This window comes from Entelurus aequoreus, linkage group LG03 (genome assembly GCF_033978785.1).
Source record: "Entelurus aequoreus isolate RoL-2023_Sb linkage group LG03, RoL_Eaeq_v1.1, whole genome shotgun sequence".
In the NCBI taxonomy this organism is placed as follows: domain Eukaryota; kingdom Metazoa; phylum Chordata; class Actinopteri; order Syngnathiformes; family Syngnathidae; genus Entelurus; species Entelurus aequoreus.
The window spans coordinates 23,421,907-23,446,823 of record NC_084733.1 but is presented as its reverse complement, the minus strand read 5'-3'; the positions used below and the strand labels follow the sequence as shown (position 1 = coordinate 23,446,823).

The 24,917-nt window shown below is 40.2% G+C and overlaps 1 protein-coding gene across 1 annotated transcript; it reads right to left on the bottom strand.

Annotated features, from left to right (window-relative positions):
* Nucleotides 1-549: 549 nt before the first annotated feature.
* Nucleotides 550-21,079, bottom strand: wdr20a (WD repeat domain 20a). The gene is given in 5 exon segments (XM_062041494.1): nt 550-1,442; nt 5,704-6,066; nt 6,068-7,066; nt 13,245-13,427; nt 20,780-21,079. Coding segments are annotated over 5 exon segments (1,863 nt in total). The 5' UTR covers nt 21,044-21,079; the 3' UTR covers nt 550-1,388.
* Nucleotides 21,080-24,917: the final 3,838 nt, after the last annotated feature.

Sequence of the window (24,917 nt, the reverse complement as noted above, 5' to 3'; positions counted from 1 at the left end):
AACTTGAACATTTCTTTAAAAAAAAGTTTTGAGTCACAAGGTTCAGATTTTTACATATTTAAGTAATAAGGTTATTAATATTTCTAATACATTTTAATTGAACAAATACAAGAAATGAAAAATATGGATATTTTATGATTTTATGAAGAGCTAATTATTATTTAATATTCTAATTTTATTGGGGAGTATCGTTTTTGAAAGTGAACCAGGACATACAGCAACAGTGAATATACTAACATTTGTAAATTATTTTTCACATAATATGTATATATTATATATATATATATATATATGATGGGGTTTTTTTTAGGAACACTACTTTGTATTAATTTTTTTCCTATCATTTTCAGATCTTATTTAATTTGGGGTTTTGGGATTTTTCCACCCTTGTTGAAAAAGAGACCAGTAAATACAGCAGGGACAAACACAGGACGTAAAAGACAGAAGAAAACCATGTATTCAAGATTATTTTTAATATTATTATGTATACTTTAGGCTTTAGAAATATAACTATTAATGACAAAACTTCAACAAGAGAAATGGTAAGCTTGCTCTGACACCCCCCCGCCCCCCAACCCCCCCTCATCAAATCTGTTAATTACAATATACACAGAATGATACAAAGCAGATTTCAATCTGGAAAAAAATATTAAAATAAATGCTCAATAGATAGAAGGATTTCATACTTTTCTGCTGTATTAGCCATCTGCGAGTTGTGAGCACACCAAAAACACGTAAAGCCATTTTTTTTCTTCAAACTCAGTGAAGTGCAAACGCTCTCTTTTAAAAAGACTATGATGATTGCAGCATATAGTTTTTCAGATTTTTTAGGGAGGGAAATGAGGACGTTGCCAAGTGCAACAAGGCAAGCGGTCCTCTTTTTTGTTGTTCCAATAGAGAATTTTTTTTTTTTTTTAAATCAGTGCAAAAAAACGGGTATTTTTAACTGATGACAATTAAGGAATGCAACATTCCCACATGAAAAGAAGATAGCTTCACTACATGTTAATAAGCAAGTAACCCTGAGCAGAGTCTATGCTACAACAGTAGTTGTTTTTCTTTTTTAAAAAGGTTACATGTGTTATGAAACTATCCAATGTGTCTGCTTTGTATCTTAGCTTTATCTTTATACAGAAATACAATTAAGAAAAAATAACTATCTAAAATGAGTAAAACAACAGTTATCTTTTGGTGCATTCTTCTAAGGTCGAGTGAGTGATAAGACAAAAAAGCTGTTAACAAAAGAAGAGGAAGGGGGATTTTTTGAAAAAAGAATAAATTAAAAAAAATAGAAAAAGGAAAGGAAAAACTTGCAATGCTTGCAGGGGTGAAGAGCAGCATCAGACTGTGGCTTGCAGGGTTTTCTTTAGCAGCAGAAAATATTGTGGCTATACTACTGTTCCGCTGGGAGAGCTGGCTTGGTTTTGGGAGGACAATAAACCCTGGAAAAAGGAAAACAAGGAGATTTGCATTTGGGAAGGAACAAAAAAATCGGTTGTCACAAAGTGCAGCAAAAAAAGAAAACAAAAACAAAAAACAAGAGAAAAAGGATGAAGCGACAAAAACAACTGTTGCAAAATAAGTAATTTATCACGGATGTCTTTTAAACAATTATTTGCCTTATTTTCATTATTTTGTATTGGATTTCTAATTTAAAGCTGCCAGGGCTTCACTACACATTCAACTTTAAGACAGGGGTATCCAAAGTGTGGGTCAATTTTGGCTTCTTATTGATCCTTTAGTGTTTCCCACGGGACTGCAATGACTAAATGATGTCTGTCTAATTTGCATATATTGCCATGGCGCATGTAACTAACAGACACTGTAGGAGAGAGGAATTATGTTGCGGAGGTAAGTAAAAGCATGAAAAGCAAAACAAATGTTTAAAAATGTGTCGATTTTTTAAAAAGTCGATTTTCAAAAAACGTCAGAAGGAAGACGGATGATGGGGTATAGCGGCCCACGGCGGCACATGCTGCTCGTTGAGAAAAGCGAGACATGTTAGACGCCAAAAAAAAAAAATGGTAGCTGGGGTCTGAATACTCGCTAAGTTGGCAACACTGATCCCTCCTGTGTCATCTTATTCTCTGGCAGACAAGAGCCCTCATGTAACAAGCTTGCGTACGCACAAAAACCTGGCGTACGCCGTCTTTCACGACAAATATGAGATGTATCAAAGCCCTTGACGTGGAAATGAGCGCCGCTTCAAGGCAACTCCCATTTGTTCTCAGAGACACAGGCTGTCTGACAATTGCTCTGCCGTTTACTCCAAATACGAGGAAGAAGCACCTCCTACCGACCTGATTGGTCTGACAGTGCCAAGCTCAAGCACATGGCTATTTTCAATATGATTTGCATATTTATAAGGGGGGGTGGGGGGGGGGGAGTCTGTGGTGCCAAGCCACGCACATGGGTGCCGCGGATTCCAAGTTGATTGCGATGCAACAAAGAAATGTTCTTGGATTTGTGCATGCGAACTAATACATCTGAATTTTTATTTATTCTATTTTCATGAGGCCCCAGGTACGTATGAGTGTGTCAAGAAGCCCAGTTATGATGCCTACCGCCACCTATTGGACAGAGTTTTACAGCAAGCTACATTCACAGTCACAATGTGTTTAAAAGGAAGTGCAAACAGGTAGTGTTCATTTTTCTTTCATAGCGGGCTGCCACAAATACAAAATAAATTCATTATTATGATATACAGTAATCCCTTGTTTATCACCGTTAACTGGTTACAGGGAACATTTATTTCCACAAGGTAATAGTAATTATAAGTACAATATTTTCTTAGCTGGAGCTAAAAGAAACGGTTTACGACCTTCTAAATACTGTTGTCCACATTATGAGAGCCCTCTAGACATGATAGAACACCCTTTAGTGACTAATACACTAATCTAATATAGTAATGCTGCCTGAGACTGAGCCTATCAGTGGCCACGATACTGAACAGCGTTCTCTGGTTGGTTTGGTCTCATCTATTGGCAAATGTGACTGTAATATTGCTATTTTTAGTTCACTTGTATGCTTAAAATTGGCCAAAAATAAGTAGAATATGCAAGACAAAAGCTGCAAACTTTGAAACGTGACATGAAGTTAATTATGTTTATATAGCACTTTTCTCTAGAGACTCAAAGTGAAACCCATCATCTATCTCTTTAAGCTAGATTTAAACTAGCGTATGTGGCACTGGGAGAAGGTGGGTAAAGTGACTAGGATGGCAGAAGCGGGGATCGTACCTGGAACCCTCAAGTCGCTGGCACGGCCGCCCACGTGACATGGTGGGGGACGACGGTGTATTACAATATTTAGCTTTGTCACATATAACAAAGACATGGTTACTTTTTTCAGATAGCTTAGCATAACCTTAATTACCATTTAGCATCTCTAATGTATCAAATGTATAAAAGTGGCCCTAGGGATCTTTCAATTTCTCTGTACGCACCCCTCGCTGGAAAAATATTGGACAGCCCTGCTTAAAAATTAGCAGTCAGTTTACAAAGGATTCCTTCCGAAAGAAATTAAAGGTAAGATGTTACAGTAATTCATGTACCGGTAGACTTCTCAAGGCTAAAAACAAAAAGTGGAACCTTTAAACTAAGGCCGCAATATATAGCGTACTTAAAAAGTACAAATTGGAGTTCGACTCGAAAAAATTTCGTCTGAAAGTTAAGTAAAAACAACCCATCTTCAGCTCTGATGGCAAAAATGTGATAACCACACAAACAGAAACGGAACTTGTGTGAGAAACATAGGAAACCGGTTACACGTCTGTCCTGGCTGCTCAGTACAACATGGCTAATGTACATAGAAAAGTAAGCTGTGGCTCACAGTAATGCCAGGTTAACAATATTGACAACACCAGATGATAGCCAAAAATGCTACCTAAATCAGGGGTCTTCAACATTTTCTAGGCTGTTTTTTTTTTAAGACTTGCACGGTACAATAACTAGGGTAGCCATTCCACTACCATTTATAAATTAATGTGTATGTAAAGGCATTTAAATTGTATGGAAAATTTCTGGTGGGACTACAAAGAAATATATTTTAGAAAAAGTAAATAAACATAAAATATCATGACTCCCCTGCAGTACCTCTGAGCACCCCCTGAGGCACAGGTGTCAAACTTAAGGCCCGGGGGCTAGATCTGGCCCGCAACATCAATTCATGTGGCCTGTGAAAGCCCTGAAATAATAGCATCAATGAAGTACTTGATCTTTTCCCAATAAATGTATTCCCTCCAGTTTGATAGAAAAAAAAAATACATGAAATGCATGCAATTGCATGTCTTTCAAACTTCAATATTACCTAATAATGCAACAAATATAATACTATCACAAATTTTAAACTTTTTTTTATTAACATAAAAATAGTACTGGTAATAATAATATTTGCTTGACTTATGATTTCAAAGTAAGTTATCCATCAAATTGTACACTGTCGAAATTACAATAGATTTTATGGTTCAAAAAATGGCAGCTCAGTTGCCAGAAATCACTGTAAAAAAATAGTACCATTTTTCCATTTGCAGTAATATGGCAGGAAAAAACACTTGTCAATTTTACGGTAAAATTGTGGCAACTGAGCTGCGAGTTTTTACTGCAAAATGAAAAGATTATAATCAGATGCATAGGCAATTGTATAATAATATGAGGGGAATCCCTATATATTTGTATGCATAAACTTTTCACAGTTACAAGCAACCCTCCAAGGGCAGCCATAACTGCGATGTGGCACTCAATGAAAACACGATCAACACCTCTGCCCCTAGGGGTAGTGGACCCCCTGTTGAAGACCTCTGACCTAAATAGTCCCTTCCGTTACGATGGTGATGTTTAAACCCATGAACAGATTATTTTTTTAGAATTGATCCCTGTGGAAAAATGGTCTTGAACTTGACCGTCGGTATCACAAAACAGACTGTGTCGAACTTGAGGTTCCACTTCTTCCTCTGATTTACAGCAATAGCCAAGATGAATGCAATAGTTTGGGGATTTCACAAAGGAAGAAAGAAAAGGAAATAACAGTTTCTGACTTTGGAAGAAATTTACTCATACAAAACAAAAAATGTCACCCAATTGGATTATCACCATATTGCACATATTTTTATCGATGCCCAAAAAAAGTTTTGAAAATGGTTCACATTCCAAAGTACTGTTTTAAGCATTTCTTAATTTGGATAAATTGGCCAAAATGCTGGTATCAAAATATAATTTTTCATTATTAAATGTATGCAATATTTTATTTTGTAAAAATATTTCTAAATTATGCCTCGCTTGTCATTAAAACAAATGCATTGTCCACTGTAAATTTGTATCATTTTGGGGGGAAAAAAATTCTGTATCACCGTGTTTATGGTTACTTGCTTTTTCAGGTGACGACCAACTGATGAATGATTACTGAATAAAGGTGTGAGCATAGAACGATTGTTTGATTTGCAAAGAAGCAGAAATGTGCTACGTTGCACCGAGAGATGATGGATGGATGCATTATGAAAGATAAGCTCTTCCTCCCCAAAAAGAAAACCCTCCTGGTAATGTATTCTTGTTTGGCAAGTGGAAAAAATAGGATGTGATATGTGACTCATCTAAACCTCACAGCTAACTTTTGCTACTCAGCTGACGTCTGGCGTGTCGATTTGCAACCCACCACCAGCTTGGACATTTGAGAGTTTTACTTGCCCCTCCGTTAAAAAGAACTTACCACTTTGCCTGGCCGTGCCCATGTGCAAATAAATCCCTCCTGACAAGCAGTCACTAAACAGTCCTCTAAAAATATGAGTACAGTCAGTCGCTCGTGTGCTATCTTTTTACAGATTAGGGGCTCGAGCAGTGGCACATCCTCCATGCGCGGGCACAGCAGCGTGCCCAGCGTCTTGGCGGCGTCCGTTTTGCTCTTTGTCAGCAGGTTGAGCTTGTCGCTGCTCTTGCTGCTGATGTGTCCCATGCTGTGGTTGCGCTTGTGGTCCTTCTCGTGGTGACGCTCCTTACGGTCGTGGAGTGAGAGCGTGGCAAACTTGCTCACGCCCGTGGCGATGGCGCTGTCCATGATGCTGCCACCGCCGCTCCCCACCTTGTTGCTGTTGTTTGTTGCTGTTGTTGTTATTGTGGTGGCGGCGGTAGGCGGGGGTGGCGCTGGTGGAATGGGGCAGGCTGTTAGAGCGTGGTAATGTAGTAGAGACAGAGTTCACGCCAGGTGTACTGGCACCGCTGTTGTTTCCATTGGTAACGTTACTAGAGGTGTTGGCGAGTACGGTGGCCCCTGCCGGCGGGCTGGTAGCGTTCATCACGTTAGTGTGCGTCCGTGTCCGTGAGAGTGGAAGATGAGGAAAAAGGATGTCCTCAGTGAGATCCCACAGGCACAGTTGAGTGTCCTGGCCCACTGAGCCGAAGCGGTACGTGACGCTGACAGGCCGGCTGTCCGTGGAGTTGCGCTTAGAGAGGCGCGACTGCGTGCTGTTGGCCCGGTCCCGGCCAAAGTTGATCATCTGATCCTGGAAGTCCTCGTCGCTGCCACTGAACTCCAGCGGGTCGCTCTCTTCCACGCTTGTAGTGTAGTGGTCAAACGCCACCACGCTCACCCACGACTTATGGCCGTGACCCCGGGCGATGACACGACAATCCAAGAACGACCACACGGTCACGAGGTCGTCCTCGCCGCCCGCAACAATATACTTGCCATCAGGGCTCCAGCACACGCACAGCAGGCCGCCAAAGTAGCTCTTCATGGTGCCATGGAGCTCCACAGCGTCAAAGTTGAACACCCGCAGGAAGCCGTCCTGGCTGACGCATGCAAGGAACTTGCCATCCGGCGAGAAGGCAAATTCATTAAGGGCGCCCTCGCCGACTGTCCATTTGAGGAGGGGGTTCCGTGTGGATTTGCTCTTACAGGTGTGTACGGAGTAGTTCTCACCCTGTTTGAGCAGCTGGTAGTGGGGCGCCGTAGTACCACACGTGTGTTCCACGTTGTACAGGTACATGTTCCCACTGGCGTGCGACACCAGGAAGAGGTTCTCAGAGCCCGGTACCCACTTCACACATGTGACCCTGGACTTGTCTATTAGTCTCTGGCAAGGAAGAGTGAAACAATGTCAGTATGATAGCATTACAAATCAAAGCTTAGCCATGTCTCAGTTAGGGTACAAGTGAAACAGCAGCAACAAAAATTTCACCAACAGAGAAAAGTAATGTTATACAGTGCACTAAGAAAGCATGACGGATGTTGGAGGCCACTGCACTCATTGGGACCTTCAAGGCAGCAGATATTTTTCCGCACCCTTCCCCAGAAATGTCCCTTGAGACAATTCCTTCGACTTCATTCTTGGTTTGTACTCTGCCATGCACTGTCAAATGTGGGACCTTATATATACACAGGTGTGTGCCTTTCCAAATCATGTCCAACCAACTGAATTTACCACAGGTTGACTCCAATTAAAGCTGTGGAAACATCTTAAGGATGATCAGTTGAAAGAGGATGCCCATGAGCTGACTTTTGAGCTTCTTGGCAAAGGCTGTAAATATACTTATGTACATATGATTTCTTATTTTTAATAAACTTGTAAAAATATCTAAAACAATTTCACATTGTCATGGGATATTGTGTGTAAAATTTGGAGGACAAAAATGAATGTATTCTATTTTGGAATAAGGCTGTAACATACAATTTGGAAATTGTGAAGCACTGTGACTACTTTCTGGATGCACTGTATAAACATTGTTTATAACGGCCACCTATTTGACGCGGCCACTTCATTTGCATCATAGAGTAGTTTTAAATTCCACTGGGTGCATTTGCGTTGCGGCTGAGCTTGGAGATTGCTGCGTTCTCCAACACTGACCGGCTGCTGCAGATTGCGGCTTTGCTCTGCCAGACAGTAACAGTGACGACGCACAAAGTTCAAGCGGTGAAAACGTGCACATTTGCGGAATAGAATTGGTATTTGAGATAAATTCAACAACATACAATCCAACTGGAGGGAGAAGAAAGGCGGACTTGCTTGGATTTGTCTATATTTCCTGATTTTTGTGCTTTTAACATGGGTGAGTAATTTATTTTTAAACACAAGTGTTTTATTCTAAAGGTCGATCAGATTTATTTTGTCTATGTGCTGTACTGTGTCTCGCTATACTCCATCAGTGCAAATTTGTGGTTAGTTGTAATTTTCAACGGTTTACTCGTTTTAGTTTTTTGTTTAGTTTTTTCAGCAGCAGCTTTCTACTCTCGCTGTCTCATTCCGCCATGTCAACCTGCTTATTGTGGCCACCTGTCTATAATGAATGTAAAGGACAATAGAAGGGAAATTATGTCATAACAAAAGCTGCCTTCTTTTCATTTCACATTTTGTGCAGGATTCAAACACTGCTCAATCCTAAAAGGCTATTTCAATATGGCAGTACACATGTAAGTACAGTGGTGCCTTAACATAAAAGTGCCTCAATTTCAGAGTGCTTTGAGATAAGAGCTCTCTGGGCTAATTGGTATGCTTTAAGTTGCAAGCAAATATTTGAGATACAATCATCTCAGCCATTAATTGGTATAACAAATGTCACAGTGAAAACATCTGGTCTTATTTGCCAGCATTACCTTATAGCTAAAGATCGACATAACTTTGTTTTTCCAACCATGGGAACAAAGAAATTAAGTGTGAAGGACAGTACTAAGGAGGAGCAGCTGATCTTATTGAATTAAATAAGTAAATAATCAGAAACATGACCAAGGGTGTCATCAACTTGGCGTATAGTAATGCTATTCTGCACCATACTAAAGAAGAAAGAGTCTAACGCCAACCAAGACTGTTAAAATAATATCTAAACATTGGCCATTGATCCATGATAATATGGAGCTGGAAGGAGATACCGATATTTATGTCTCACATAGCTGTCTTTCTTTGTGTGTTAGTTTGAAAAATGACAAATCTGGTCTTTTGGGTTGTCAAGTTGTGCAATTAATAGCTAAACAGAACAGGTGAACATCGATTAAAGTGAACTGTACAAGTATATATATTGGCGGGTAAGCTCGGCTCAGCTCGCGGCATCCTGGTCTGCAACAAAAGTAGTTTGTTTTTAAGTAAGTATTTATTTTCGGACATGTGGCTCTATCGTCTTTAGGAGGTAGTCTTAAATCCGATTGGAATCTGATCTTTTCAAATGTGAATTCGTCTAAACGCAATGCAAGCTGAAAGCAACCCGTATGTGACTTTTTCGTCAGCTTTGGGCAAGCTATGTCACTTGTGTGCGCCGGGAAAGACGCAGTCGCCTTGGAAGTGGATATTTTATCACAATATCCATTTGATGAGCAAAGTCTCTGGAAAATTACCAAATTTTCGGTGCATCCCTTGTCAATAGTGCACAAATTATAGGCTATATGTAATATATGAATATGTATTTTGATTCTGAAGAAAAGGGGATTGTTGAAGGACCTGAATTGACGCTGTGGCACATTTGCTTAAATTAGTTAATTTTTTTTTTTAAAAGGCTCACGTCGATCCAAGCTGATGTCCGTGTCTCCTCTACTTAACAGCCACAAAAAGATTAGAACCCTCACAAATATATTACACTAGATACATCCATTCATACATTATATTACTTTAATTTATTTTCAAGTAAAAACTTAACTTTTATTTTATTTTGTAGTAGTAGCGGTCAACTTTTTTTGTTTTTCTTGTTGCAAGTGACGTCGAGCCCACATTGGGGCCACATGCGCGTTTACACTAGAGTCTGATAAAATACAATTTTATTTGCAGTGTAAACAGTCAGCTGGAAAAAAAAACAGATTTAATACACTGTACAAAAATATAAAACGCAACACTTTTCATGAGTTGAACTCAAAGATCTAAAACTTTTACTCTATACACAAAAGACCTATTCCTATCAAATATTGTTCACAAATCTGTGTGAGTGAGCACTTCTTCTTTGCCAAGATAGTCTATCTCCCCTCACAGGTGTGGCATATCAAGATGCTGATTCAACAGCATGATTATTGCACAGACGTGCCTTAGGCTGCCCACAATAAAAGGCCACATTGAAATGTGCAGTTTTATCAAACAGCACAATACCACAGATGTCACAAGTTTTGAGGGAGCGTGCAGTTTGCATGCTCACTGCAGACATTTACACCATAACTGTTGACTGTGAATTAAATGTTAATTTCTCTACTACTCCAAAGGCGTTTCAGAGAAACCTCAGACCACGTGTAACCACACCAGCCCAGGACCTCCACATCCAGCAGGTGCACCGCCATGATTGTCTGAGACCAGCCATCCGGACAGATACTGCAACAATTGGCTTGCATAATCAAGAATTTCTGCACAAACTGTGAAACAGTAAAACGGCTCTTCGTTCTCATCGGGGTCTCCACCTGACTGCAGTTTGTTGCCGTAACTGACTTGAGTGGGAAAATGCTTACATTCGATGTCGTCTGTCACGTTGGAGAGGTGTTCTGTTCACGGATGGATCCCGGTTTTCACTGTTCTGGGCAGATGGCAGACAGCGTGTGTGGCGTCGTGTGGGAGACTGATTTGCTGATGTCAATATTGTGAGGTGGGGTGGGGTTATGATGTGGGCAGGCATATGTTATGGACAACAAACTCAAGTGCATTTTATTGATGGCAATTTGAATGCAAAGAGATATGAGATCCTGAGGCCCATTGTTGTGCCATTCACCCAAGACCATCGCCTCCAAGACTATAAAAATGGGACCCATTACCTCCCTGCTTGGCACTCAGCATCAAAGGTTGGAGTTGGGGGTTAAATCACCAAAATGATTCCCGGGCGCGGCGCCGCTGCTGCCCACTGCTCCCCAAGGGGATGGGTCAAATGCAGAGGACAAATTTCACCACATCTAGTGTGTGTGTGACAATCATTGGTACTTTAATCTTTAATCTTAATCTTAATCATGTTGCAGCATGACAATGCACGGCCCCATGTTGCAAGGATCTGTACACAATTCCTGGAAGCTGAAAACATCCTAGTTCTTACATGATCAGCATACTCACAGGACATGTCACCCATTGAGCATGTTTGTGATGCTGTGAATCGGCGTATACGACAACATGTTCCAGTTCCGGTTCCTGCCAATAGGTGGGTTGCAATCACGTGACCTAGAGGCCCGTCCGGGCACTTCTGGGTTTCAGGCAATGGTCTAAGCCCCATTAGGCTACTGTTTATTTATCTGCATCAGTGCAGATTTGGCCGTATTTCTAAAGGTTTAAAGGCAAATATATAAGCGATCATGAAAGAAATACTTAAAATGGGATTTATACACACTTAAAAATATATATTTTAATTATTTAAACCATTGATCATCACCATATCATGTCTTTACATCTGAGGCGTCCACAAATTAAACAAACGGTGAAAGACAAAGTTTGACTTATTCGTACATTGCTAAGTAACTTATTTGATTGACATAAGTGCCGTGCTGCTGTGATCGTGACGCTAATGAGAAAAATAATACATTTGTTTGATGTTGATTTCCTGCTATAAATATTAGTCTCATCTACAATTCATGTCTGCAGTTGATTTTTTGGTGTGAGGTTCATATTGTGTCTCATTATTTAGCTGTACATGTCCCTGTTCAGCATGAATCTTTGCGAGCGAAATCAATATACGCTGTTGAGCCTACGAGAGATTTATTCATCTCTAATATATATATATTTATATATATATATATATATATATATATATATATATATATATATATATATATATATTAATATATATATATATATATTAATATATATATATATATATATATTAATATATATATATATATATATATATATTAATATATATATATATATATATATATATATATATATATATATATATATATATATATATATATATATATATATATATATATATATATATATATGATTTCTTGTTGCTAACAAATATCACCAAAGACGCTATAATGTGGTCATCCGTGTTGAATAAAGCACTTGTTTTCCTGCACAACAACAACTAAGCTTTTAGTTTCGGTTATGAACATTTACAACCCAAATACGGTGGATTGGACCAGCAATCACAATATTTATTACTAGGACTAGTTTATTTGCACAAGCAGGTCTTCGTACTTATATTTAGGCATACCAACCACAAAAGAACACAAACTAATGTGATCTATTGTCCTTTCTTTACCTTTAGTTCTGCTATCAAACACTACTAATATAGTAGAGAATAAACTCTATTGCATCACAGAAAGTTTCTCTAACAAATCAAATGTTCAAACAAACATTTGACAAAGGGATCATCTCAGACACGAGCATGGTCTGATTGTATTCCACAAGATGATGAAAGTGATATTGACTGAGCCATTTCCTTTGATGCACTTTAATATTTTCCTGAAATTATTACCTTTATGAGCCACTTCTTTCGGGACTCCATTAAAGCTCTTCCCATCTCTCTATTTCCAAGATTGGAATACCGAAGAACAGAACAGCAATACAGCATTTTCTGATCAAACTCTGCACTCACCTGCTTTAATGGTCAAGCTGCTTGACCATTGTGTGAATAAAGCCACCAAGAAGAAAAACGGATGTGACGTCATATTCAACCCTCCTACATCCAGCAACTTCGCACAGCCATTAAAGAGGAGTGGACCAACATTCCACAGGCCACAATCAACAACCTGATCAACTCAATGCGAAGGAGATGTGTTGCACTGCGTGAGGCAAATGGTGGTCACATCAGATACTGACTGCTTTTCTGACACCCCCAATTCCCTAATAAAGCAAAACTGCACATTTCAGAGTAGCCTTTTATTGTGGGCAGCCAAAGGCAAACCTGTGCAATAATCATGCTGTTTAATCAGCATCTTGATATGCCACACCGGTGAGGTGGGATAGATTATCTAGGCAAAGAAGAATTGCTCACTAACAGAGTTTAACAGATTTGTGAACAATATTTGAGAGGAATAGGTCTTTTGTGTATATAGTAAAAGTTTAGATCTTTAAGTTCAACTCATGAACAATGGAAGCAAAAGTGTTGCATTTACATTTTTGTTCAGTGTATGACTGAATTTTTCCTGTCAACATTTGTCTCATCTTAATTCTTTGACTAAATTGTCAATTTCGTCATTGTTCTGGTCAACGCCATTTTGTTTTAATTCGATATCGTCCTAATTTCGTCAAGGGAAAATGGGTTGTTCACAATAACGCCTAAAAATGTTAGTCAACAAAATTAACACTGGTTAGGTTACAAAATTACGTCCGTTAGGGTCAAACTTGACTTAAGGAGACCTACCTCTTCGTTAAAGAGCTTGCTTGTTTCCTTCTTGATAGGGTCGATGAGCTGCACTTGTCCCGCGGAGAACCCCACCAGCAGGGACACGCTCTCGGCTGTTGCAGTGAGATGGTTGAAGTCATGACAAGTGGGCTGGGTTCCCTTGTAGATGCGCTTGTCAATGGGCTTACTCAGGTCAGCCGCCTAGGGAAGAGAGGGTGTGGTTAGGACCACATAAGGAACACATGATGGTGGAAAATGCAACCGGCATACTATATAAAAGCATGGTGAGCAGCCTGACACAGTCCAGCCTGTTGGTTGATTATTTACAGTTTACACTACTGCTAGAATGAAAATGTCTGCATGTTTCCACTACTTCGGCTACATGTGACACTGAATGATTCTACTTAAGCGAGAACAAACTCTAGGAGTGTACTAATGAAAGTCAATTCAAACTGCACCGTTTAAACACTGTCTGCAGGCACTTTTAAGAAACATAACATAGGTACACCAATACACACATTACGAGCTCTTTGTTAACAAAGACCGCACATTTGAGAGTTTTTCCAAGCTTGAAAACACCTTTGGAGAATTTCAAGCATCATCAAAACATGAAACTACCATTTAAAAAATAAAAACAATAGTTTGAGATGTGCACCATACCAATTTGATTTAGTTGTGGCAACTGTGACTGTGCTTTTATTGGATAATGATGACTAGGGCTGCACGATTAATCGACATTGAGGTTTTAATTAGTGTGTTAACGTAAGGGAGTTTTTTTCCCTCCAGTCACTTGAATGACAGTCATGTTCGCCAATCAGAATTGTTGAGCCTCACATTTCTTTGTCTCTTGCTTCAAACGGGGAGAAAGAAGTCTCACTCTATGCATCGCTCTCAGCACCTGGGCGTGGCGAAGTTGGTAGAGTGGCCGTGCCAGCAATCGGAGGGTTGCTGGTTACTGGGGTTCAATCCCCACCTTCTACCATCCTAGTCACGTCCGTTGTGTCCTTGGGCAAGACACTTCACCCTTGCTCCTGATGGGTGCTGGTAGCGCCTTGCATGGCAGCTCCCTCCATCAGTGTGTGAATGTGTGTGTGAATGGGTGAATGTGGAAATACTGTCAAAGCGCTTTGAGTACCTTGAAGGTAGAAAAGCGCTATACAAGTATAACCCATTTATCATTTATTTAACAGTAGAATTAGCTGAATGCACACACAGGAAGGACAGAGAGCCTTGCACCTTGCTATTGAAAAGTGCCGCAAAGTAACAAAAATTAAAAGTAAAAAAGTATGGTTACAAAGCCACTTGTCCCCATTATGGGAATATTTCAGCTTCAAATTGGATAGGCAATATGACCCCATCAACACGGACGAACAAGCAAGAATGCCGTGATCACGTGATGGCAACAAACAAAAAGACAATGTCTGACCTAGTTTTTCCAACTGGGGAAAAAATGCACTTTAATATGTTTAAGATTTATTTAGGTTAAATTCTTGCTTACAGAAATTAGTCAATTTTATTTGTTTGTTTATTTTACAATGTTATTTACGTTCCAATTACAGTACAATGGTAAACAATTCTACAGTAATGAGAAATAAGTTTATATCCTTTTAGATGGTTACTTATACATTATAACATTACATTACAAATACTGTGCAGTTTTTATTGGTTATTTCTTCAGTTTAAGCGCACAATGTAGACAAAAGTCTGTCTGCATAAAGCCAAATACTTTTGAAAGCAAATTATTGCATATTGTTAAGATGTGTGGCACCTTGAGACAAGAATAATGTTGGTTGACAGTCTAAAAGTAACATGTCTTCCTTTATTCTTTCTTTTTGCAGTTTTATGCATAAAATCTGAAAATCGCAAATCAATTTGCAATCGCAATTTTGGAGAAAGGTCGCAATTAGGTTTTGTCTCAAAATCGTGCAGCCCTATGACCAGCATTGTCTCAGCTTCAATTTTGCAGACAGCCGACTTGTTGAAGGAAACTAAACTGTTTATTGCCACAACTCCGGCATCCAGTAGAATACAGTACATAATATTTATGTTATTAACGGCACCGATCACACTGAGGTGCTGATTCTAATTTCCGTTTACTTATTGAGACCTTAAGATGTTGAACATAATAAAAAAATGTTTGACAGCTACAATAGAGCAGTGTTTTTGAACCTTTTTGAGCCAAGGCGCTTTTTTTTTTTCATTGAAAAAATCCAGAGGCACACCACCAGCAGAAATAATTAAAAAATGAAACTCAGTAGACAATAAAAAGTCGTTGTCACAATTGTTGGATATGAATTTAAACCATAACCAACCATGCATCACTGTAGCTCTTGTCTCAAAATAGGTGTACTGTCACCACCTGTCACATCACGCTGTGACTTATTTTGAGTTTTTAGGTGTTTTCCCGTGTGTAGTGTTTTAGTTCTTGTCTTGCGTTCCTATTTCGGTGGCTTTTCCTGTTGCAGTTTCATGTCTTCCTTTGAGCGCTATTCCCCGCACCTGCTTTGTTTTAGCAATCAAGAATATTTAAGTTGTTATCTTTTTTTGTGTGGACATTGTTGATTGTCATGTCATGTACGGATGTGCTTTGTGGACGCCGTCGCTGCTCCACACGCTGTAAGTCTTTGCTGTCGTCCAGCATTCTGTTTTTATTTACTTTGTCACCAGTTTAGTTTTACTTTCGTTCTGCATAGCCATCCATAAGCTCCAATGCCTTTTCTTAGGGGCACTCACCTTTTGTTTATTTTTGGTTTAAGTATTAGATACCTTTTTACCTGCACGCTGCCTCTCGCTGTCGCCTGCATATTATGATCATGACAAACCATCGTCGTCTCACACGATGTGTTCCCGACATCTACAAAGCAATTAGCTATCGGCTTCCACCTACTGATATGGTATGGTATAACATGGTTACTCAGTCGAGCTCTAGACAGCACCGACAATCAACAACGGCACATTATTTGCAGATTCTAATTACTGGTTTGGAAAAAATATTTTTAACCCATATAGGTGAAACTGCATAATCTCCCACGGCACATCAGACTGTATCTCACGTCACATGGTTGAATAACACTGCAATGTTGCATATTGCTCCATGACTGTATCGAACTACATCGGGTCGTCCACTTGTATACTCAATACAAACAACATATCGCGATAACTGCGCTCCAATAACATTTCCAGCTTTTAGTTTAATTTCATTTTAACCTTACCCCTTAATTATTAGGTTCCAGGATTGATTTTGACAACATATAGCCAGAAGAAATTCCTAAACACAACTTGTGCAGCATATTCAGTGATGTTACTATTGGCTATAATTTGTCCTCCCAACCCGTTTAGCTGCAAGATAGCTGGCTAACTGATAGCCTGCTAAGTGGCCTTGTGGTTAGAGTGTCCGCTCCGAGATCGTAAGGTCATGAATTCAAACCCAAGCCAAGTCATACCAGAGACTATAAAAATGGGACCCATTACCTCCCTGCTTGGCACTCAGCATCAAGGGTCGGAATTAGGGCTGGGCGATATATCGATATACTCGATATATCACGGGTTTGTCTCTGTGCGATATAGAAAATGACTATATCGTGATATTCGAGTATACGTTCTCAGGCAGTTGCTTTTAGCTGCGGGGCATTAAACTGCATGCGTTTCTCACACTTTCCTGTCTCTCCTTCTCACAGACACTTAAAACAAGCGCACCTTCTTACATACGTCACATACTGTCACGTGAGCAACGTCACACTCTCCCGCGGAGCAGACAGCGACATGGTAACGTTAGCTGTGATGCTAACAGCTAACGGTGTGGTTTGAGTGGTAATACGAGAGAAAGAAGGTGCGAATCTGGTAACAAATGGAGCAATAATTAATTCCCAAGAAAAACAGCACCGGGTCCATCGTCTGGCGGTGGTTTGGCTTCAAGCGGGAAGGTGTCTTTACATGTCAACATCTCCGTTCGGTGCCACACCAACTAAATGCCGAAGCAACTATTTCCACATCAACACCGTAGGACATATACAAACCCCATTTCCATATGAGTTAGGAAATTGTTAAATGTAAATATAAACAGAATACAATGATTTGCAAATCATTTTCAACCCATATTCAGTTGAATATGCTACAAAGACAACATATTTGATGTTCAAACTGATAAACATTTTTTTTGTTGCAAATAATCATTAACTTTAGAATTTGATGTCAGCAACACGTGACAAAGAAGTTGGGAAAGGTGGCAATAAATACTGATAAAGTTGAGGAATGCTCATCAAACACTTATTTGGAACATCCCACAGGTGAACGGGCAAATTGGGAACAGGAGGGTGCCATGATTGGGTATAAAAGTAGATTCCATGAAATGCTCAGTCATTCACAAACAAGGATGGGGCGAGGGTCACCACTTTGTCAACAAATGCGTGAGCAAATTGTTGAACAGTTTTAAGAAAAACCTCTCAACCAGCTATTGCAAGGAATTTAGGGATTTCACCATCTACGGTCCGTAATATCATCAAAGGGTTCAGAGAATCTGGAGAAATCACTGCATGTAAGCAGCTAAGCCCGTGACCTTCGATCCCTCAGGCTGTACTGCATCAACAAGCGACATCAGTATGTAAAGGATATCACCACATGGGCTCAGGAATACTTCAGAAACCCACTGTCAGTAACTACAGTTGGTCGCTACACCTGTAAGTGCAAGTTAAAACTCTCCTGTGCAAGGCGAAAACCGTTTATCAACAACACCCAGAAACGCCGTCGGCTTTGCTGGGCCTGAGCTCATCTAAGATGGACTGATACAAAGTGGAAAAGTGTTCTGTGGTCTGACGAGTCCACATTTCAAATTGTTTTTGGAAACTGTGGACGTCGTGTCCTCCGGACCAAAGAGGAAAACAACCATCCGGATTGTTATAGGCGCAAAGTTGAAAAGCCAGCATCTGTGATGGTATGGGGGTGTATTAGTGCCCAAGACATGGATAACTTACAGATCTGTGAAGGCACCATTAATGCTGAAAGGTACATACAGGTTTTGAAGCAACATATGTTGCCATCCAAGCAACGTTACCATGGACGCCCCTGCTTATTTCAGCAAGACAATGCCAAGCCATGTGTTACATCAACGTGGCTTCATAGTAAAAGAGTGCGGGTACTAGACTGGCCTGCCGGTAGTCCAGACCTGTCTCCCATTGAAAATGTGTGGTGCATTATGAAGCCTAAAATCCCACAACGGAGACCCCCGGACTGTTGAACAACTTAAGCTGTACATCAAGCAAGAATGAGAAAGAATTCCTCCTGAGAAGCTTAAAAAATGTGTCTCCTCAGTTCCCAAACGTTTACTGAGTGTTGTTAAAAGGAAAGGCCATGTAACACAGTGGTGAACATGCCCTTTCCCAACTACTTTGGCATGTGTTGCAGCCATGAAATTCTAAGTTAATTATTATTTGCAAAAAAAAAAAAAAGTTTATGAGTTTGAACATCAAATATCTTGTCCGTGTAGTGCATTCAATTGAATATGGGTTAAAAAGGATTTGCAAATTATTGTATTCCGTTTATATTTACATCTAACACAATTTCCCAACTCATATGGAAACGGGGTTTGTACTATTTGTTATGCAGCTCATTTGTATGTGACACTTATTGAAATATCTTGTGTGTCATCATGCACAAAAGTGCACTTATAGCTTGTTTTAAAATGTCTCTGACAATCTTGCACGTTCTGTTTTGGAAATGACATGAATGTTTGTGCCACTGCTTAATAACTGTTTAATAAATACAGTTTTGCTAAATCGACTTAGTTGGGATTTCCCTCTCTGCATGAAAGTTCAAAATGAGCATATATTAATGCAGTATGAAGAAGAATGTTTTAATGTAGACACATAGAATCATCATACTGCAGTGATTACATGTATCAAGTGTTCATTCAAGGATAAGGCAAAATATCGAGATATATATCGTGTATCGCGATATGGCCTAAAACAGTGGTTCTTAACATTGTTGGAGGTACCGAACCCCACCAGTTTCATATGCGCATTCACCGAACCCTTCTTTAGTGAAAAATAAAATGTTTTTTTTTTAATTCAAGACAAAGTTACATGTTTTTGGTAACACTTTAGTATGGGGAACATATTCTAAGTAACAAAGACTTAATTTAGAGTTTTTTGGACACTAGGGGAACATGTTCTAAGTAACAAAGACTTAATTTAGAGTTATTTGGTTAGGGTTAGGGTTAGAGGGTTAGGGCCAGGGTTAGAGGGTTAGGGTTATAATAAGGCCATGCCGAATAAAGCATTAATAAGTAATGGTGAATGGTAAATGGGTCGTACTTGTATAGCACTTTTCTACCTTTTTAAAGGAACTCAAAGCACTTTGACACTATTTTCCAAATTCACCCATTCACACACACACATTCACACACTGATGGCGGGAGCTGCCATGCACGGCGCTAACCAGGCCCATCAGGAGCAAGGGTGAAATGTCTTGCTCAAGGACACAACGGACGTGACTAGGATGGTAGAAGGTGGGGATTGAACCAGTAACCCTCAGATTGCTGGCACGGCCACTCTCCCAACTTCACCACGCCGTCCCCTACAGTACTTAATAATGACTAGTTAAGAGAAAATATGTTACTAATTTGCATGTTAATAAGCAACTAATTAATGGTGAATATGTTCCCCATACTAAAGTGTTACCATGTTTTATTACTGGTGCACAAAATGAACCGTGTATGAACATCACCTTGTTCAAACAACAAAACCAACACAGTGCATGAACTCACAACAAATTACACACCTGCAAATCAGTGTGACTTCTGCTGTTGCCGTATCCGTAATACGCCGATAGGGAGAAGTTTTTATTTACACGATGAGTTGGGTGTGTCTTGACCTCCGCCAAACCCGACTCACCGAACCCCTAGGGTTCGATCGAACCCACGTTAAGAACCACTGGCCTAAAAATATTGAGATATTAAAAAAAAGGCCATATCGCCCAGCCCTAGTTTGAATTGGAGGTTAAATCACTAAAATGATTCCTGAGCGCGGCCACCGCTGCTGCTCACTGCTCCCCTCACCTCCCGTGCGGTCAACAAGGGGATGGGTCAAATGCAGAGGTTAATTTCACCACACCTAGTGTGTGTGTGACAATCATTGGTACTTTAACTTCTTAATTCCATTCACATCGATACAAACAGTGCTAAGTAGACACCTGTCAGAATGTGGGGCGTCGAAATGCGGTTTAACACCGGAGCTGTCACTTGTCACCACAACTTATTAGCACAATAAATCCTTCTAAATGCCAGAGACGCATTCAAACACAACTCCTTAAACGAACACAGTACATAAATATTTACGAAATGAACAACTAGGGAGTGGAATGTAGCCTTTGGTCTCGATAGCTCGTCTTAGTAGTAAGCTAATACTGAAGCTAACTAGCCGACTGGCTTACTTCAAAGTCACACACCTGCCAGAGTTAAGCCAACACCGGCTCAACCGGACGACAACTTCCCCCGAATGTGATCCACAAAAAGCGGCACTAAAGTGCCCGCTGACGGTTAGCGTGCCGGCACGGGGTACCTTTCTAACGCCTTTGTAGATGTAGAAGTAGAGCTCTCGGCCCACGTTAAAACAGATCCTGTCGCCGTTGCCCGACTGGTCGTTGACGTTGACGAAGGAGACTCTGACAGGGTTGGAGCCCTGCGAGTTGAAAGGCACTCTGTTCGGACGGCTGTATTCGGAGTGAGTGAGGAGTTTATAGACGCCTTCCCGGGTGGTGAACTGAGTTTTAATTTCGTTCATCTCCTTCCCTCCTCCCTCCGCCGCCATCTTTGAAATTAACATTCATCCCTCTCCCCCAGGCCGGATCTTACGCACGGGAGGGAGGGAGGAGGAGCGGGCTGTGGTAGTCCGTACTACGGGAAACTAGCTCTGGGACGCCCTACGAGTCGTAGGGCGTCCCAGAGCTAGTTTAATCGATTAAATCGATTATAAAAAATAGTCGGCGATTAATTTAGTCATCGATTCGTTGGATATATGCTATGCGCATGCGCAGAGGCCATTTTTTATTATAATATTTTTTATTTATTTTTATTTTTTATAAACCTTTATTTATGGACTGCAAGATGTACAAACAGCTGAGAAACAATAATCAAAATAAGTATGGTGCCAGTATGCTGGGTTTTTTTTCAATAAACTACTGGAAAGGATAGAATTGTAGTTTGTCTCTTTTATCCGATTATTAATCGATTAATCGAAGTAATAATCGACAGATTAAACTATTATCAAATTTATCAAACCCCTCGACCCCGGAGGTGGTAGTATCCCTCGATGCGGAGAAAGCCTTTGACAGGGTTGAATGGGAGTATCTATTTGAAGCGATGGGTCGGTTTGGTTTTAATGAGGATTTCATTCTCTGGGTTAAACTTTTGTACTCGTCCCCGGTAGCTTCGGTACGTACAAATAATACACTATCCGCCCCAATTTTTCTTAAAAGAGGCACTAGACAAGGTTGCCCGTTGTCTCCATTACTGTTTGCTATTGCGATAGAACCCCTTGCTCTTTGGCTGCGCGCGGAGGCAGGCTTTAAAGGTATCACCCGGTCGGACACGCTACACAAAGTCTCGCTTTATGCGGATGACCTGCTCTTGTACATCTCGGACCCTGCTAGCTCGCTCCCGGTAATATTTGACATTCTGGAGCGGTTTGGCACACACTCGGGCTACAAACTTAACTACCAAAAAAGTGAGCTGTTTCCGATTAATTCCTTAGCTAAACAGTTACCACGATCTTTAGCAGCATTCAAATGGGCACATGACGGGATTCATTACTTGGGAATCCTTATTACTCCGGCTATGTCTGATATGCTCCGGGCAAATTTTTTACCTCTAATTGAAAAGATGGAGAAGAACTTTGCCCGCTGGTCTGTTTTACCACTTTCTCTCGCCGGCCGGATCAATCTGATCAAGATGATCACTCTGCCTAAATTCCTCTACCTTTTTCAACATATCCCCATATTTATTACTAAATCATTTTTCGATAAATTAGACAAATCAATATCCAAATTTTTATGGGGGGCCGGATCGGCCCGAATCCGCAAGTCGGTCCTACAATCCCACAAATCTGAGGGAGGGCTTGCACTCCCCAATTTTAGACAATACTATTGGGCGGCTAACGTACAGAAACTCCTATACTGGATGGATGGAGGCTCTCAGACCCTCCCGGCCTGGGTATCCCTCGAAACGGCGATCCCACACTCCTCATTGCACTCTTGCTTATGCTCATCACTCCCTTTCCCATTTAAAATTGAAGGCGCAAACACCATTGTATCGATCTCCATTAAAATATGGAACCAGCTACGTAAACACTTGGGGTTTCAGGGCCCATCTATATTGACCCCGCTACTTAAAAACCAATTATTTAAACCTTCCCGTACTGACCCCGCATTCATGACTTGGCACGATCATGGCATCACCACTGTGAAAGACCTCTATGCAGACGGAGTGTTCTCATCCTTCACTGAACTCTCTTCCAAATACGATTTGCCTAACTCCCACCTTTTTCGTTTTTTTCAGGCGAGGGACTTCGTAAAGAAACAGTTCCCACACTTTCCGAATCGTCCTCCGGAAACTCTTATAGATACATTGTTATCGTTGAGCCCTAATCATAAAAAATGTATCTCTGTGTTATATACCTCTTTAAGTTCAGTTGCTCCAAACTCTCTATCAGTGATAAGAGCCTCGTGGGAGAGCGATCTTAATACCAACATATCCGACCAACACTGGGACTCTGCCCTGAAACTGGTTCACTCCTCCTCAATATGTGCCCGCCATAATCTCATCCAATGCAAAGTAATCCATAAAATTCATTACACTAACTCCAAACTATCCAAAATCTACCCCACTGTTAGCAATACCTGCAATAGATGCAAACAATCTCCGGCCGACCATGTCCATATGTTCTGGTCCTGCTCTAAATTATGTTCCTTTTGGGAGGATATTTTTGACACGATCGGGAAAGCATACGGTCAAAACTTTCCCCCCAACCCATTATCAGCCATTTTTGGCGTATGCCCCGATAACATGTGCCCGGTATCATTAAAACGCGCTGTTGCTTTTACGACCTTGCTGGCCAGGCGATTGATTTTGTTTAATTGGAAGCTGGCTCGTCCCCCATCACACGGCCGTTGGATTAGAGAGGTTCTCTACAATCTAAAACTAGAAAAACTTAGGTTTTCGCTAAAAGGCTCGGCTCAAGCGTTTGAAAGCTCATGGAGTCCTTTCTTGCTGTTTGTCAACTCTCTTGATTTATCCCCAGACGCAGATGAGGAATAATCTCCCTTTTTATTTATTATTATTATTCTAATTTAATTGTATTTTATTTTATTTTTATTTTATTTTCTCCCTTTCTCTCCTTTCAGCCTGTTTGTCTGTCTCTGGCCTCGTATGTGTGTGTGTATGTGAGGATGTCTGTCTTTGTCGTCTTACTTGTTATATGATTGTGCCATATGTCCCTTGTTGGTGTGACCTGAGTGGGGTGGGAGGGTGGGGATTTGGGTTTTAAGGGAAAGGATGTGAAGAATTTTCTGACTTTAAAATTGTACTGTTTCGACTTGCACTTTTTTCTGTATTTGAAAATGCCAATAAAAAAAGTTGGATTATTATCAAATTTATCGTTAGTTGCAGCCCTACCTACGACACCTGTTTAAATGACCAACTTTAGGGTTTATATTGTCTTTCTAATAGTTATTCATGTATTGCTCATAGTTGTAGTTTGATAATTTTGCCATTGATTGATTGATTGAGACTTTTATTAGTAGGTTGCACAGTGAAGTACATATTCCGTACAATTGACCATTAAATGGTAACACCCGAATAAGTATTTCAACTTGTTTAAGTTGGGGTCCACTTAAATTGATTCATGATACAGATATATACTATCATATATACTATCATCATAATACAGTCATCACACAAGATAATCACATTGAATTATTTACATTATTTACAATCAGGGGTGTGGAGGGGGTAGGGGGTAGGATATGGACAGCAAGTAGTGGACATAGAGAGAGAGAGAGAGCGAGAGAGAGAGAGAGAGAGAGAGAGAGAGAGAGAGAGAGAGAGAGAGAGAGAGAGAGAGAGAGAGAGAGAGAGAGAGATCAGAAGGCATAAGAGAAAAGTATCTGCATTTGATTGTTTACATTTGATTATTAGCAATCCGGGGAAAGTGTTAGTTTAGGGTTGTAGCTGCCTGGAGGTGAACTTTTATTGCGGTTTTGAAGGAGGATATAGAGATGCCCTTTCTTTTATACCTGTTGGGAGCGCATTCCACATTGATGTGGCATAGAAAGAGAATGAGTTAAGACCTTAGTTCGGAATCTGGGTTTAACGTGGTTATAGTGGAGCTCCCCCTGGTGTTGTGGTTATGGCGGTCATTTACGTTAAGGAAGTAGTTTGACATGTACTTCAATGAATCAATCAATCAAATGTAAATGTAAATAATCAAATGTAGACACTTTTTCTTATACTTTCTGATCTCTCTCTCTATGTCCACTACTTGCTGTACATATCCTACCAAGTCAGTCCTACACTGTTTCAATGTCCATTTCTCTGATGATGCAATTGTTGATGTTGATTGTTGATGACTGAAGTGTTGATTGATTGATTGATTGAAACTTTTATTAGTAGATTTCACAGTGAAGTACATATTCCGTACAATT